Source organism: Crotalus tigris, unplaced genomic scaffold (assembly GCF_016545835.1).
Source record: "Crotalus tigris isolate CLP2741 ecotype Arizona unplaced genomic scaffold, ASM1654583v1 scf7180000018154.1287802725:315790, whole genome shotgun sequence".
Classification (NCBI taxonomy): domain Eukaryota; kingdom Metazoa; phylum Chordata; class Lepidosauria; order Squamata; family Viperidae; genus Crotalus; species Crotalus tigris.
The window spans coordinates 210,988-226,246 of record NW_024096850.1 but is presented as its reverse complement, the minus strand read 5'-3'; the positions used below and the strand labels follow the sequence as shown (position 1 = coordinate 226,246).

The 15,259-nt window shown below is 46.7% G+C and overlaps 1 protein-coding gene across 8 annotated transcripts; it reads left to right on the top strand.

Annotated features, from left to right (window-relative positions):
- Positions 1-2,177: 2,177 nt before the first annotated feature.
- LOC120310229 (zinc finger protein 665-like) lies at positions 2,178-8,810 on the top strand. Of its 8 annotated transcripts, none has more exons than XM_039348425.1 (5): positions 2,178-2,390; positions 3,066-3,105; positions 3,471-3,541; positions 4,318-4,444; positions 5,060-8,810. In XM_039348425.1, exons 3-5 carry the CDS (start codon positions 3,479-3,481, stop codon positions 7,495-7,497), a joined length of 2,628 nt encoding a protein of 875 aa, XP_039204359.1. In that variant the 5' UTR covers positions 2,178-2,390; positions 3,066-3,105; positions 3,471-3,478; the 3' UTR covers positions 7,498-8,810. The 8 variants fall into 8 exon arrangements, with proteins under 8 accessions (XP_039204359.1, XP_039204361.1, XP_039204362.1 ...); XM_039348427.1 differs by having other exon boundaries at positions 3,005-3,105; XM_039348428.1 differs by lacking the exon at positions 3,066-3,105.
- Positions 8,811-15,259: the final 6,449 nt, after the last annotated feature.

The window sequence follows — 15,259 nt, the reverse complement described above, 5'->3', positions numbered from 1 at the left end:
CCCTCAGACCCTGGAAAGCGTTTGGCAGCTTCCCCTTGTAGACATAGGATCTCCTGGTGGTCTCCCAACAGAGAAGAGGCTGAATTCCTGTTCTGGGTTGGGGCTCCCCTTTCTCAGCTCCGTCCAGGCTGAGGGTGGAAGAAAGAGATGTTTCTGGAACCCACCAAAAAGCAGAATTGCGTTCTGTAAAAGAGGACAATAAGCTCCAGGTGGATGGACAAGGCTTAGCGGCAGTGGATCATCACTGGAAAAGAAGCCAGGTAGAAAGAGATTGTCCTGGACAAAATCTCTAAATGGTCCCCAAGATCTGAGCCTGACTTGAGGGCACAGAAGGCAAGTCAAATGTCAAACTGTCTATTGATCTCTGTCCTGCATCCCAGCACTTGTGATGATACAAAACTCATGCTGCCCTTACACCATCCCCTTGCCCCCTCCTTCTGGTCTATCCTGGGGGTCTCCCATCCTATTGCTAAGGAAACTTTGGATACAAAGCCAGGTCTCCTCCCATGGAGAGGGAATGGGCCTCCCTCTGACTTTGCCCTTGTACCCATCATGAGCAAGCTGGCTAAGGAGAGCAAGCACAGCAGCAGCAGCCTTGAGGAGGAGGTAAATGCAGCTGTGTGCCCCCTTGGGGAAGTGGGGCTGGGCTTGATGCTGCAGGTGCTCAAGGGCCAGGCTGGGCATTTGACCTCTGCTGCTCAGGGCTCCAGGCAGCCCACGCCACCATCCAGGTCCCCCACGCATGGCTTGAGAGGAAGAGTGAGGCTCCTCCAGTGGACCATGCCTTGGCACTTGCCCAGGTCCCACCCCCTTCGGCCAGAGGCCCTCATATCTGTCCCACTCCTGCCCAGGTCTCCACAGGTACCCTTGACACGAGCTGGCCATGCTCACTGAATAGGTCACACCCACTCCATCCACGTCCACCCAGTAGGCCGCACCCACCCTGGCCACACACACCCTCAGGGCAACTGCAATGCTCATGCGGCCCTCAATGAAATTGAGTTTGACACTCCTGTCTTAGGGAAACATAGATGCGTCTCCTGGGATTTATGTATGGATAGGTAAAAAATAATCTGGATCAAATATGTCACTTCAGGCAGGCTTTTATGGATGTTTGGAGGATGGAAACAGGGATCGCCCCTCCTAGCTTCTTCATCTGGTCTGGAAGGTGAAGGAGGAGAAAACGAAAAGGATATGGTCCTGGCAACTCTGATCACAGTTTTATGAGGATGTGGTCTCCAAAAGAGGGAAACATCAGCAGGCATCAAGCTCTCAAAATATATCGAAAGCACCACAAGATGTCAAGTTCTGCCAGAGATTGTGTGTGTGTTTGTGGGGGGGGGAGGGAGGGAAAAACAAAGGGAGAGCGCGAGGGAGAGAGAGAATGAGTGGGATAGAGAGGCAGACAGCCAGGAGGGAGAGAGGAGGGAAAGGGAAAAAAGTGAGAGAAAGAGAGACCAACAGAGAAAGCGAGTGGAAAAGAGAGGCCAAAAGAGAGACAGGCAGACGAAGAGAGAGAGAGAGTGGAAGCGAGAAAGTGACAGGGAGAGAGAGCAAGAGAGAGAGAGAGTGGGAGAGAGAGTCCAAGAGACACAGACAGACAGACGGAGGGAGCAAAAGGGAAAGAGACAGAGACGGGAGAGGGAGGGAAAGAAAGGGAGAGGAAGAGAGCGCGGAAAGAAGGGGGGGGGGGACAGAGAATCGATCGGCTCCCCAAAGGACGGAATCCGTATCCTCTCCGGGTGATTTTCTGCAAGGGAAGCCTGTCATCTCCCCATGGCATTTACCGCATGCTAAATGGCAGAGCTCGTCCTCCAGGGCAGAAGCGGCGCCGATCAGAGGGTTGGGCTGGATAGACTCCAAGGTTGCTCCCATGGCCGTGATTTCATCGCAGCTCCCAGCAGGCGGCGCTGTCTGGGCTGCAGACTGACTACGCCACTGCGCATGCTCGATTCCTTCTGCGTGGTCGGGAGACTGCTGCCTGTGAATTCCTTCCCGGGAATTTGGGGGGGGGGGCGGGCAAGGGGGGAGGTCTAGCGACTCAGATCCTCCCCAGGGAGGGAGAAACAGACTCCGAATCCAGAGGCTTGGAGGGAGCGGGGAATCCACCCCATAACTTGTCCGGGCTGTGCATGCAGGAGATCTAACAAGGGGGGAGGGGAAGAGAGTTGAGAGAGAGGGGGGAGGGGAGAGGAAGCCTAAAGGGACCACCTGCTTCAGATTCAGCTTCCAAGACGGGAAGGTTCTTTGGAGAGCCAGCGGAGACCAGTAGCCCGATGATGCCAGCGGCTGAGAGGTTCCTGGTGAGCGTGTCAGAGAAGAAGCCGGAATAGAATGAAAGGGACCTTGGAGGTCTTCTAATCCGACCCCCTGCTCCGGAAGTGCCCCAGGTGAGAGATGCTTCTTTTGGGAAATATGAAGGGATCTTCGTGTGCTTCAATTCTTAAATATCTCCCTGAAAGAATTTTGGGTGATTGATAATGTAAGTAGATAATTTAGAGAACCTCATTAAAGAAATTGTCCTTGCATTCTTCCAAAGAGTATCTCATTTGGAACAATTCTCCCATGGGCCTCCATCCATCCCCATAAATGGACAAGAGGGTTTGGCCACTTTGTGGAAAGAACATAAAATGCAGATCCTCTCATGTTTCATCCTCTTCAGCCCTCTTCTTTGCTTCTATTTCACGTTCTGAGGTCCTTCCAGGAATGGGGACTAATTGGGTGGATCCCACAAATCTTTCTCGTGATCTGTCTTTCAGAGGGATCCCCAAGGAGAAAAGCCAATGTCAGGAAATCTCACTACGTGAGGGAATACCCTTGTGCTGGATTGGAGATTTTCTGGAACGATTCTCATTATCCTTAATTCTCTGTGTCTTTGTCATTGTATTGAGTAGAAGGTGACAAAATAAGAAAGCAATAACTCCCTCTTCAAGCTAGAAGACTTAATGCGCACAAAGGAATTCCCTCCGTGATGAGAGATTTCTCTTTATTCTCAATGATGCAGAAGAGAGCAACCCGTTTTTTGGCCTTCCTTAAGAGATAATTTTGACTAAATTTCTACACAGATCCCTGCTGGACCATTTCTAACACCACCTGTCCTTGCAGGTATGTTCCTGGATTGCTAGAATTTCACAAATTGTTCTTCCATGATGGCTTCAAGCTGCAGGGAAGAATTTGCAGTGATTGAGCGAATGCTTTGGTTGCCAAGAATGTACTTCCATGTGTTGTTCTGAAAGGATAGGAGAACAATCCAATTGAGGTTTGTTCTTCACTGTGTGGTGGGCTTTGGTCTTCTCCTTTTCTTCTTGGCTCCCACGATGGAGCCTATGAAAGGCCATCGAAGGGAGAGTGTAAAAGAGGCCAATGGAGGTTTCCTGGGCAGGACAGCAAGAAATCTTCAGTTTGTCTTCAAGCTAGAAAAGATGAAGTTGCAGCCTTTCCTGTTTTCATCCTGTCTCTCTCCTTCCCAGTGGATGAAATGGAGTCACCGTTAACTGAATCATCTCCTTCTGTTGGTGGAGCTGAAAGATTCCCAACTCAGGTAGGAAGGAAGACATCAGCAGCTAATATGGGGGAGCAGTAGGAGACCTCTAGTTTCCTTTGAGGACCCAACATACAATACTGCTATTCGTGAGCAAAGCACAACAAGGAAATTACAAATTTAAATTCATGATCAGTCAAAGTAGCCCACCTCTCAACAACTTTTGGAAATGTCTAGAATTCCTTAGTGGTTATATCATTCTGGTTTCAAAAAATGCTACCTTGTCTATCCCAAGTAAAGCAGACAGGACACATGAATAATTAGGCTAAATCTACTTTATTGTAAGTATAATCTTGTTTTTGTATCATTGGGGAAAGGGATAAAAACAGGAGGAGCAGAAACTGCTTTGTGTATCATCTCCATCTTGATGCCCGGAAGTGCCTTCCTTGTATTTTCATGAATGTTCCTGAGTGAGAGCAGGGCTGGTCCGTCAAAGAACCACAAAGACGATTTGGTTACTGTGTCAGGCAGAAACCCCACAGAATCTCTTGCAAACATCATGAAATGGTGGAGCATTGGTAGATGGTGTGTCTAAGGCCCACTCTGCCACTTGATCAAGGCAGGTTGATGGCACTGAAGGTCAGCAGAGTCAGTCATGCCCTAATTAGCTGTCTGCTGTAGGCTGTGAATTTTGCCCATTTTAGCATGTAATGTGTTGAGTCCGGCTAGGGAAATGTCCAGTGAAGAATTTTCCCTTTGTGCTATTCAGATTTGCGGATGAAAGGAGATCTCGCAAATTCTATCAAGTCTGCTCACAGGGATTCTTCCTTGTTCAGGGTCCTGTGTCCTTTGAGGAGGTGGCCGTCCATTTCAGTGGCGAAGAGTGGTCGCTGCTGGATCCCAGCGAGAAAGCCCTGCATCGAGAAGTCATGTTGGAAATGTCAGGGATGGTGGCCTCTTTGGGTAAGGGTTCCTCTGGAGGGAAATTAATTCAGAGCAAGGAGTGACTAGACAATTTAGCCATAACTTACCTCAATAGGTATCTTGTACAAAATTATTTCATCTTTTCTTTTTCCTCTTACATTAATTCCAGTCTGTGCTCATAGTCCTCTAAGTAGCACAATTTCATTAAGAAGAAAGAGATCAGTGCTGTGATCAGTCATTCTGGCAAGGGTTGACATTCGGTCTTGTGGTCATTCTGGGCCATGTCATCACTGCAGAGCTTTTGGGAGAGGATGTTTTTGCCTATTGCGGTTGTCCTAATCGGGAATAAATTTTGTCTTGCTTCATGTTGCAATGACATATGTTGTCTTATTGACTGTAACTTATGCATCATATGTGAGACAATATGTGTGCCATGTCCTGACGTCAAGACCTGTTCTTGCTTTAAATTTTTAACTGCCAAGAATGAGGGTTAGATCAGCAGCCACGCTAGTCTTTTAAGTTAATAACTAATATTCATGTTGTCCTTTCCCCCGTTTCTTTCTCCGCAGATGCCCAGTAATAGATAAATCTATGCATTGAGACAGCAAATTGTACGTTGTGGATTATTCTAATTCATTTTTCTTCCCCCTTAAGCATTGGATGTGCAGAAGGAAAATCACCAAGAGCCAAATTCAATGCAATTGCAAATCGTCCAAACTGAAATACCTGAAGAGACACCTACAAATCAACGGGAGAGGAGGAAACGTGAAAAGAAGCACACTTGGAGAGAAAAATCTGTTCTTGAATGTGTGGAAATGGATCGCTTGCTGACCAAAGATGACTCCAAAGAAAATACAGGGAAATGTCAAAGAAGAAAAAGATTCAAAGCAAACCCCAATTTTAGTAACCACTACAAAACTGGAAAGAGCTTCAGCAGTAATAAACTTACTCCCCATAAAACGACCCAGGCAACGGAGAAGCCCTACAGAGGTGTGGACTGGGGAAAAAGCTTTGGGTGGAGAGGTCATCTAACTTCCCATAAAAGAATACAGTCAGGGGAAAAGCCCTATAAGTGCACGGTCTGTGGGAAAAGATTCAGTTCAAACAGTTCCTTTACTTCTCATAAAGGAATCCACACCAGAGAAAAACCCTATGAGTGCCTAGAGTTTGCAAAGAGCTTCAGAAAAAGGGAGTGTCTCAAATCCCACAAAAGCATGCATACAGGCAGAAAACCTTATAAATGTGTGGACTGTGGTAAAAGGTTCAGTGTGAAGAGTTCCTTTACTTCCCATAGAAGGATCCATACTGGAGAAAAACCGTTTAAATGCCTACAGTGTGCGAAGAGCTTCAGGACTAGTAGTTACCTGATATGCCATAGAAGGATCCATTCAGGGGAAAAACCCTATAAATGTGTAGACTGTGGAAAAGCCTTCAGGACGAACACTGCTTTTACTACACATAAATTGATCCATACGGGAGAGAAACCCTTTAAATGCATGGAGTGTGGAAAGAGCTTTAGCCAAGGTGGTGGTCTTGCTTCCCATACAAGGATCCATACAGGAGAGAAACCCTATAAACCCTATAAATGCCTGGAGTGTGGAAAGAGCTTCCGTGGAAAGAGCTCTCTTACTTGTCATAGACGGGTCCACACAGGAGAAAAACCCTTCCAATGCATAGAATGTGGGAAGGGTTTTAGACGAAGTTCTACCCTTGCTTCTCATAAACGGGTCCACACAGGAGAAAAACCGTATAAATGCCTGGAGTGTGGAAAAAGCTTCAGAAGCAGCAGTCACCTGAACCTCCATAAACGGATCCACACGGGAGAGAAACCCTATAAATGCATGGAGTGTGGAAAGAGCTTCGCTATAAAGACTTCTCTTACTTCTCATGAAATGATCCACACTGGAGAGAAACCTTACAAATGCATGAAGTGTAGAAAGAGGTTCAGGACCAGAAATTGTCTGAAATCCCACAAAAGGATCCATACAGGGGAAAAACCTTATAAATGTGTGGACTGTGATAAAAGGTTCAGTGTGAAGAGTAACTTTACTTCCCATAGCAGGATCCATACGGGAGAGAAACCCTATAAATGCATGGAGTGTGGAAAGAGCTTTAGCCAAAGCAGTGGCCTTGCTTCCCATAAAAGTATTCATACGGGAGAGAAACCCTATAAGTGTACTGAGTGTGGAGAGAGCTACAGAACTAGTCATCAATTGACCTCCCACAAAAGGATCCATTCAGGCCAAAAACCTTATAAATGCACAAAATGTGGAAAACCCTTCAGGACATTCAGTTCCCTTGCTTCCCATAAACGGATCCATACAGGAGAGAAACCCTATAAATGCTTGGAGTGTGGGAAGAGCTGCAGAGTAAAGAGTTCTCTTACTTCTCATTTACGGGTCCACTCAGGAGAGAAACCCTATAAATGCTTGGAGTGTGGGAAGAGCTTCAGAGTAAATAGTTCTCTTACTTCTCATAAAAGGGTCCACACAGGAGAAAAACCGTATAAGTGCATAGAGTGTGGAAAAAGCTTCAGAAGCAGCAGTCACCTGAACTGCCATAAACGGATCCACACGGGAGAGAAACCCTACATATGCCTAGAGTGTGGAAAGGGCTTCAGTATAAAGACTTCTCTTACCTCTCATGAAAGGATCCACACAGGAGAGAAACCCTATAAATGTATTGAGTGTGGGAAGAACTTCAGCCAAAGCAGTCAACTTACTTCCCATCACAGGATCCACACAGGGGAAAAACCTTATAGATGCACAGACTGTGGAAAGACTTTTGCTCGCAGTGGCTCTCTGACTTACCATAAAAGGACCCACACAGGAGAGAAACTTTATAAATGCCTGGAATGTGGAAAGAGCTTCTGTGATAACCGCACCCTTACTTCCCATAACAGGATCCACACGGGAGAGAAATTGTATGTATGCAATGAATGTGGGAAAAGTTTGAGTTCAAGCAGCTCCCTTACTTACCACATTAATTCCCACAAACGGAAGAAATTGCATCTGTGCTCAGAGTGTGGGAAGAGCTTCAGATTAAAAAGACACCTTACTTCCCATAAGCGGATCCACACAGCAGGGAAATAGATATGTTTGCAATGCGGAAGGAGTTTTGGTGAAAAGAGGATGCCTCTCAAGAAAGAATCCACAGAGGGTGGAAAAATATCCTGTGTAAAGCAATCAAATTATTTCCCAAATTAATATGACTCACATCAGGGATACATACAAGTCAGGAGGGAGATCCCTTTAGGGCAAGGGTCCCTAATCTGTGGGCTGTTTCCTACTATCGGTCATGGCCTATTGGCCGCTGGTCTACCTGAGTGTCTGGCCATTGTGTATGTGTGTGTGTGTGTGCACCCACAGCCCCACTCACGTGAGCATTGTGAAAGTCGGCGTTTGTGGCCACGCTCATGCAAGCCTTGTCACGAGCTTCACAGGTGTTTGCTGCACCAGTCGCACAAGTGTCTCCACAAGCATCGTAGGCATTTGGTGCCCCACTTTCATGAATGTCATCTTGGGCACTCAAAACCACACTCACAAAAGCAGTGGGTGTTTGTGTGCACGTACACCCAGTGTTCATCCCCCCACAAAACCATCCTTTCCCCTCCCCCTGTTCCCGGAACTCTGCTTTAGGGACTGAAGTGTCCTTAATTTGCATAAAAGGATCCACTATGACGTGAAACCATCTAAAAATATGGAGTGTAAAAAGAATAACATTTGTGTAAAAATGTGGAGAACACTCTTCCTTCTTTCAGAGGATTGCCATAGGAGCAGTGAATAAATGTATCTGGATTTTGGAAAGCTGCCAGGATAAGAGTTCTTAATCCAGAGGTATTACCCATTTGATTAATTTTCTCAAGAAAACCTGTTAAACAATTGCCCCTCTCATTACTCCAAAACCTCTGTTTGGTCAAGCTGCTTTATTTAGGCAGAAGCAACATCTGAAGTGAGTCTGAGATCAGCCTCCAAGCTTTGTGAAGATCTAGTGTATGCAAGCCAAAGAAGGGGAAGTGTGTCTCTGTGTGTTCATTTTAGTTCTAATTGGGTTAAAAATACTGGCTTTCTTTAAACATATAGCTGTCAACTTCTCAAATGAGCCTGGCTGCAGCCATTTCCCCCCTTGTTTGAAGTTGCCACATGGAACGGAGGAAGGGGGGGCTTGTCCAGGTGTTTTGTCCCATGGGAATCAAGGTCATCTATTGCTCCCACAATTGGGGATTGGGTGTAGTATAAGAAAGTCTGCCAAACTATTCTATTGGGAAATGTAGTTGATTGTATAGTACTGGGGCGGGAACTTTAACTTTGTAATAATGTAACTTTTTGGAAGGAACTTTAGTGTTGGTTTCACTTTTGACCCTGGATAGTCTGTAACAATAAACATGTTTTTTGAGGAAATGGCACTGCTCAGAGTCCTGCTTTATTCGTCTCTGTCTGTTGGAACAATGACAGTAGTAAGGTATTAAGCTTTTTTCTTCATATACTGTATGGGTAAAAATTTGGTTTACAAGTGAAAATGTCTCCCAACTGTTTATATGTACAGTCCAGTCTGGTGCAAAATTGCATTAACCTAGCTGAAAGGGACGTTATAAATGGCTTTATTGATCCAACAATGTACTATATGAGCAATGTTTTTTTAAAAGACTTAAATTGCTTGATTTAAATTATTCATTGTTTAGTTTCTCAGATTAATCTGTACTGTATTTTCTATTTCTCAAGGTTTTTACATGTCACTTTAGTCCCTCGATTTAATTTTGTGCTGCCAAGTTGATCAGAAAGGTCAATCGTACATGACGCGTTAGGGGACCATAGCATTGCTATGGTTTTGGAGAAAATCGTTACTAGCATGAATGTGACTTTCTGCTTTTTATCTTAATACAGCTTTTCAGAAAACATATTTCCTGATTATTAACAAGCTTTCTAATTCTGAAAGGCTAATAAATTATCAGAAACAATTGTGGCACATTGTAAATGATGCCCTACTTAATACACATTGAACAAAAAACCTAAACGAAGAAAACAGATGAATACGTAGAACCTATCGGGGGGAGGGTGTGTGTGTGTGTGTGTGTGTGTGTGTAATAAAAAGTTACAAAGTGGTAGAAGGAGGTGGAATGAATTCAGATCTGATTCAGTTTCACGTTGCACAATGATGCATAGAAAACCATGGAATGACAAAAGCATTAGCAAGGTAGATTTCTCTATGAAAAGAAATTGTAGCCTATAAAATGTGGGAACATTCCACATTCTAAAATCTTGGCATTTTTTAGAATTTTCCTAATTGTACAGTTTTACATCTGTGGAGATAATCCATGCAGCATTGATAGTGCTTCAGCCAACAATATCTTCTTCCTTTACATCAAAGAACCTAAATGGGAACCAGAGAACTGAAAGCCTTTTGCCGCTTTCTAGTCTGAATGGACATTTGGCCTTTGAGTGGCAGGCAAGGATTTGTGCTTCAAGGGGGTGTGTGGGGGTATTAAGTGGGAAGACATTTATTTTCCCATTCTATACAATTAAATAATATATAAATTAAATAAAAGCATTTCTTATTCTCCAGCCAGCAATTCCACCTTCCCTTTGAAGACCTGTAAGAGATACCATTATTATTTTGAAGGGTTTTGAGGGGCAAATGGAAGCCAAGGCCTTGAATGGGATCATCTCCCGGGATCTGGGGATTCTCCCAGTCATTCTGCCTCAGCCATGGGGTGGCCCCAAGGGGGGAGGGGATTTTCCCATCAGAAAAAGTGCTGAATTGAGCCGGTGAAAATTGTGGTACTTCTCCTTTTGGGTTGGGTTTTTTTATCTGGCCTGCATAAATCAGGGACGACTTAAAGTGTTTGGATGTGATGCCACCCCCAGGTTTGAGAGGGTAGAAAGGGGCTCTTGAGGCAGACTGGAGGGGGCCCCTGAGGGAAAAGTAAGGGAGGCCTAATTCAGAGTCAGACTGAGAGAAAGGAGTCAGGTGTATCCTTGGGAGCCACAAAGAGCCCCAATAGTGGTGCTTCCCTAGGGGGACCTCTTTCCCCTCCCCCCAGCCAGCAAAGAGGTTCCTCCCACCACACAAGGACCGCCTTGTCATGCTTCAGTGGGAGGGTGGTGGTCAGAAGGGGAGGGGTCTTGCAACCTCCTGCCCCTCCCTCACCCTTCAGACTTCCCCAACGTCTCTCCGGGAGAGGGGTCGCAGTCCCTTTCTCCCCTCCAGATCCCCAGCATCAATGGGGCTGCCCCTCCCACACGTGGTCCTGCTCCTTTTTCAGTTGGGCTGCCTGAATCGGAGACACTTCAACGCCTTTAGACATAATGGGGCCCCCAAGAGTCTCGGGCTGGAAAAGGATTCTGGAGGGGGGCCCCGAGGGAGAAGAGGGGCCCCGAAGGAGGCCTCATCCAGAGTCTAACCAATAAAAGGAAATCGAGGCCATCTCCGAGGAGCCCCGAAGAAGTCCGATGGCGGGTCTTGCTTCAGAACCGTATCTCTCTTTCTTTCAACGGTCTTTCCTGCTTTTTCCCACCTCGCTGTCTGAGGGAATCACACTGGGAGGGGCATGGTCACAAGGGAGGGGAGAGGGGAGGAGCCTTGCAAAGTCCTACCCCCTTGTCCTGCAACCTTTTCTCCAACGCCTCTCCTGGGGGCCCAGCCCCCCTTCTTCCCCTTCTGGGGGGAGTTCTCCTTCTTCCCCTTCCCTTCGAGGGATCCTCTACCTCAGTGGTTCTCAACCTGTGGGTCGGGACCCCATTTGGGGTCAAATGACCATTTCACGGGGGTCACCAAACCATGTTGTCCGCCATTTTTTTCCCTTTTCCCTAGCTGTCCTACTCCCTCTTATTGGTGGCCACACCCACTTGGGGGTCACCGCAACATGGGGAACTGTATTATGCGGTCACGGCATTAGAAAGGTTGAGAATCACTGCTCTACCTCATAGTTCCCTTCGTCCGGTTAGATCCCACAGGCTGGCCTCCTTCGGGTCCCGTCGGCCAAGCAGTGCCATTTGGCGGGGCCGCGGAGGAGGGCTTTCTCTATGATGGCGCCCACGTCTTGGAACCAGCTCCCCCTGGAGATAAGGACCGCTCCCACCCTGTTGGTTTTCCCTAAGCTGCTTAAGACCTGGCTTTTCCGGCAGGCCTGGGGTTTATAAAATCTGACCTCTGGATGACTGTTATTGTACTGTTTGTTTTGTCATGTTTTATGTTGTTTTTATTGTTAGCCGCCCAGAGTCCTGCGGGAGTGGGGCGGTTTATAAATTTAATAAATAAATAAATAAATAAATCCTCGCCAGCTGGGCCACCAGCAGCAATAGGGGGACTTTGGAGTTGGCTTGCCAGGAATAGGTTGCGCCAATGAGAATCCTCCCTTCTGTTGAGTCATCTGTCTCCGAGCAGAATGTTCTTAATTTCTCCCTGTCGGAGAAAGCTTTTGGAGCCCCAGAAGTGCTTTTTTTTCAGGAGGCACCTGGACTTTCGTTGAAGAAAAGCTTAGTCAGCTCTGACTGGATGGTGGGGAGTAGTCAGAGATGAAGAAGCTTCTTGGATGAGAAGCAAAATGTCTTCAAAGGAAAAAAAAAACCAGAAAGTCCTTTGAAGCAGAAACTGAGGAACCGGGACTGGGATGGGGGAGTCTTACCCTCATTATGTGCACCAAAGCTGAAGGGGACCTTGGAACTGGGGTGATTCTGATTCTTATATTATTTCTATCTTGTAGGTATTGGCTGTTCTTTTCCCCTCCTTAATTGCAAAATTATTACAAATTATATCAATACTGAAGCTGGATTGATCCATGACTTGAGTCTGCATTCTCATTTCTTAGGGAAATATTGATGTATCGCCTGGGATTTTTGTATGGATAGGTATAAAAAATAATCTGGGTGAAATCTGTCACTTCAGGCAGGCTTTTATGGGATGTTTGGAGGATGGAAACAGGGATTGCTCCTCCTGGCTTCTTCATCTGGTCTGGAAGGTGAAGGAGGAGAAGACGAAAAGGATGTGGTCCTGACAACTCTGATCACAGGTTTATGAGGATGTGGTTACAAAAGAGGGAAACATCAGCAGGCATCAAGCTCTCAAAATATATCAAAAGCACCACAAGATGTCAAGTTCTGCCAGAGGTTGTGAGAGGTAGACAGACAGGAGGGAGAGAGGGAAAGAAAGAGAAAGAAAGTGAAAAAAAAAGTGAGAGGAAGAGGGAGAGACCAAGAGAGAAAGCTAGTGGGAAAGAGAGGCCAAGAGAGAGAGAGGCCAAGAGAGAGAGAGAGAGAGAAAGAGAGAGTTACAGAGAGAGGAAGCGAGAGAGGGAGAGCAAGAGGGAGAGCGAGTGGGAGAGAGGCCAAGCGAGACAGACAGAGGGAGGGAGGGAGGGAGCAAAAGGGAAAGAGACAGAGACGGGAGAGGGAGGGAAAGAAAGGGAGAGGAAGAGAGCGCGAGAGGAAGGGGATGGAGAGAATCGATCGGCTCCCCAAAGGACGGAATCCGTATCCTCTCCGGGTGACTTTCTGCAAGGGAAGCCTGTCATCTCCCCACGGCGTTTACCGCATGCTAAATGGCACAGCTCGTCTTCCAGAGCAGAACCGGCGCCGATCAGAGGGTTGGGCTGGATAGACTCCAAGGTTGCTCCCATGGCCGTGATTTCATCGCAGCTCCCAGCAGGCGGCGCTCTCTGGGCTGCAGACTGACTGTACGCCACTGCGCATGCTCGATTCTTTCTGCGTGGTCGGGAGACTGCCGCCTGTGAGTTCCTCCCCGGGACTCTGGGGGCGGGGGGAGGGCAAGGGGGGGGGGTCCCGCGGCTCAGATCCTCCCCAGGGAAGGAGAAACAGACTTCGAATCCCGAGGCTTGGAGGGAGCGGGGAATCCACCCCATAACTGCTCCGGGCTGTGCATGCAGGAGATCTAACAACGGGGGAGGGGAGAAAGTTGAGGGGGGGGGGAGGGGAGAGGCAGCCTAAAGGGACCACTTGCTTCAGGTTCAACTTCCAAGATTGGAAGGATTTTTGGAGAGCTAGCGGAGACCAGTTGCCCGGTGGTGCCAGTGGCTGAGAGGTTCCTGGTGAGCGTGGCAGAGAAGCCGGAATAGAATGAAAGGGACCTTGGAGGTCTTCTAGTCCGACCCACTGCTCAGAAAGGGTCCCAGGTGAGAGATGCTTCTTTTGGGAAATGTGAAGGGATCTTTGTGTGCTTGAATTCTTAAATACCTTCCTGATAAGAGTTTTGGGTGATTGGTAATGCAAGTAGATCATTTAAAGAGCCTCATTAAAGAAATTGTCCTTGCATTCTTCCAAAGAGTATCTCATTTGGAGCAATTCTCCCATTGGCCTCCATCCATCCCCATAAATGGACAAGAGGGTTTGGCCACTTTGTGGAAAGAACATAAAATGCAGATCCTCTCATGTTTCATCCTCTTCATCCCTCTCCTTTGCTTCTATTTCACATTCTGAGGTCTTTCCAGGAACGGGGACTAATTGGGTGGATCCCACAAATCTTTCTTGTGATCTCTGAGAGGGATGTCCAAGGATAAAAACCAATGTCAGGAGACCTCACTACATGAGGGAAGACCATTGTGCTGGATTGGAGGTTTTCTAGAAAGATTCTCATTATCCTTAATTCTCTGTGTCTTCTCATGTCTTTGTCATTGGATTTAGTAGAAGGTGACCCAATAAAAAAAGCAATAACTCTCTCTTCAAGCTAGAAGACTTAAGGCGCGCAAAGGAATTCTCTCCGTGATGAGAGATTTCTTTTTGTTCTCAATGAGGCAGAAGAGAGCAACCTGTTTTTTGGCCTTCCTTAAAAGATAATTTTGACTAAATTTCTACACAGATCCCTGCTGGACCATTTCTAACACCACCTGTCCTTGCAGGTATGTTCCTGGATTGCTAGAATTTCACAAATTGCTCTTCCATGATGGTTTCAAGCTGCCGGGAATTGGGGGGAGGGGAATTTGCAATGATTGAGCGAATGCTTTGGTTGCCAAGAGTGTACTTCCATGTGATGATGATGATGATGATGATAAAGTTGGAAGGGACCTTGAAGGTCATCGGGTCCAATCCCTTGCTCAGGCAGGAAACCCTACACCAGGGGTAGGCAACCCAAAACACTCAAAGAGCCACTTGAACCCGTTTCCCACCAAAAACAAAACACCGGGAGCCGCAAAACCCTTTTGATATCTAAAATGAAGATAACACTGCATATATCCTTTTTTATCTTTATTATAGGTGTGTGTGTGTATGTGTGTGTGTGTGTGTGTGAGAGAGAGAGAGAGAGAGTGTTTGTGTATGTGTGTGTGTATACACACACACACACACACACATTAAAAATAAAAGTAAAAATATGACTCTTGGGAATATCCATACTATTAAAACAATGATCACCGAGAGAATGCTTTAAGAGAATAAAATTACATACACACACAGGTAAAAAAAGATATATGCAGTGTTATCTTCATTTTAGATGTCAAAAGGGTCTCTCTCTCTGTCTCTCTCCCTCCCTCCCTCTCTGCCCTTGGTCTGCCACTCCTCTTCCCCCACTCTCTTTCTTTCTCTCTCTTTCCTCTCTCTCTTCCCCTCCCTCTCTCTCTCTCTTTCTCTCTCTCTCTTTCTCCCCCCCCCATCTGCTGTTCACCTGGCAAGCTTCAAGTTGTTCTCCAACAATCTCAGGGGTAGGCAACCTCGGCTCTTTTATGACTCATGGACTTCAACTCCCAGAATTCCTGAGTCAGCCTAGCTGGGCTAGCTAGCTCTCTCCTGCCCTTCCTGCTTCCTGCAGAGAGCAGCAAAGGGAGGAGCTCCGCCCAGAAGGCTTTTCAGCTCCTCGGAGAACAATGTGAGTGCACTCTCTTTTACACATACACACACACACACACAC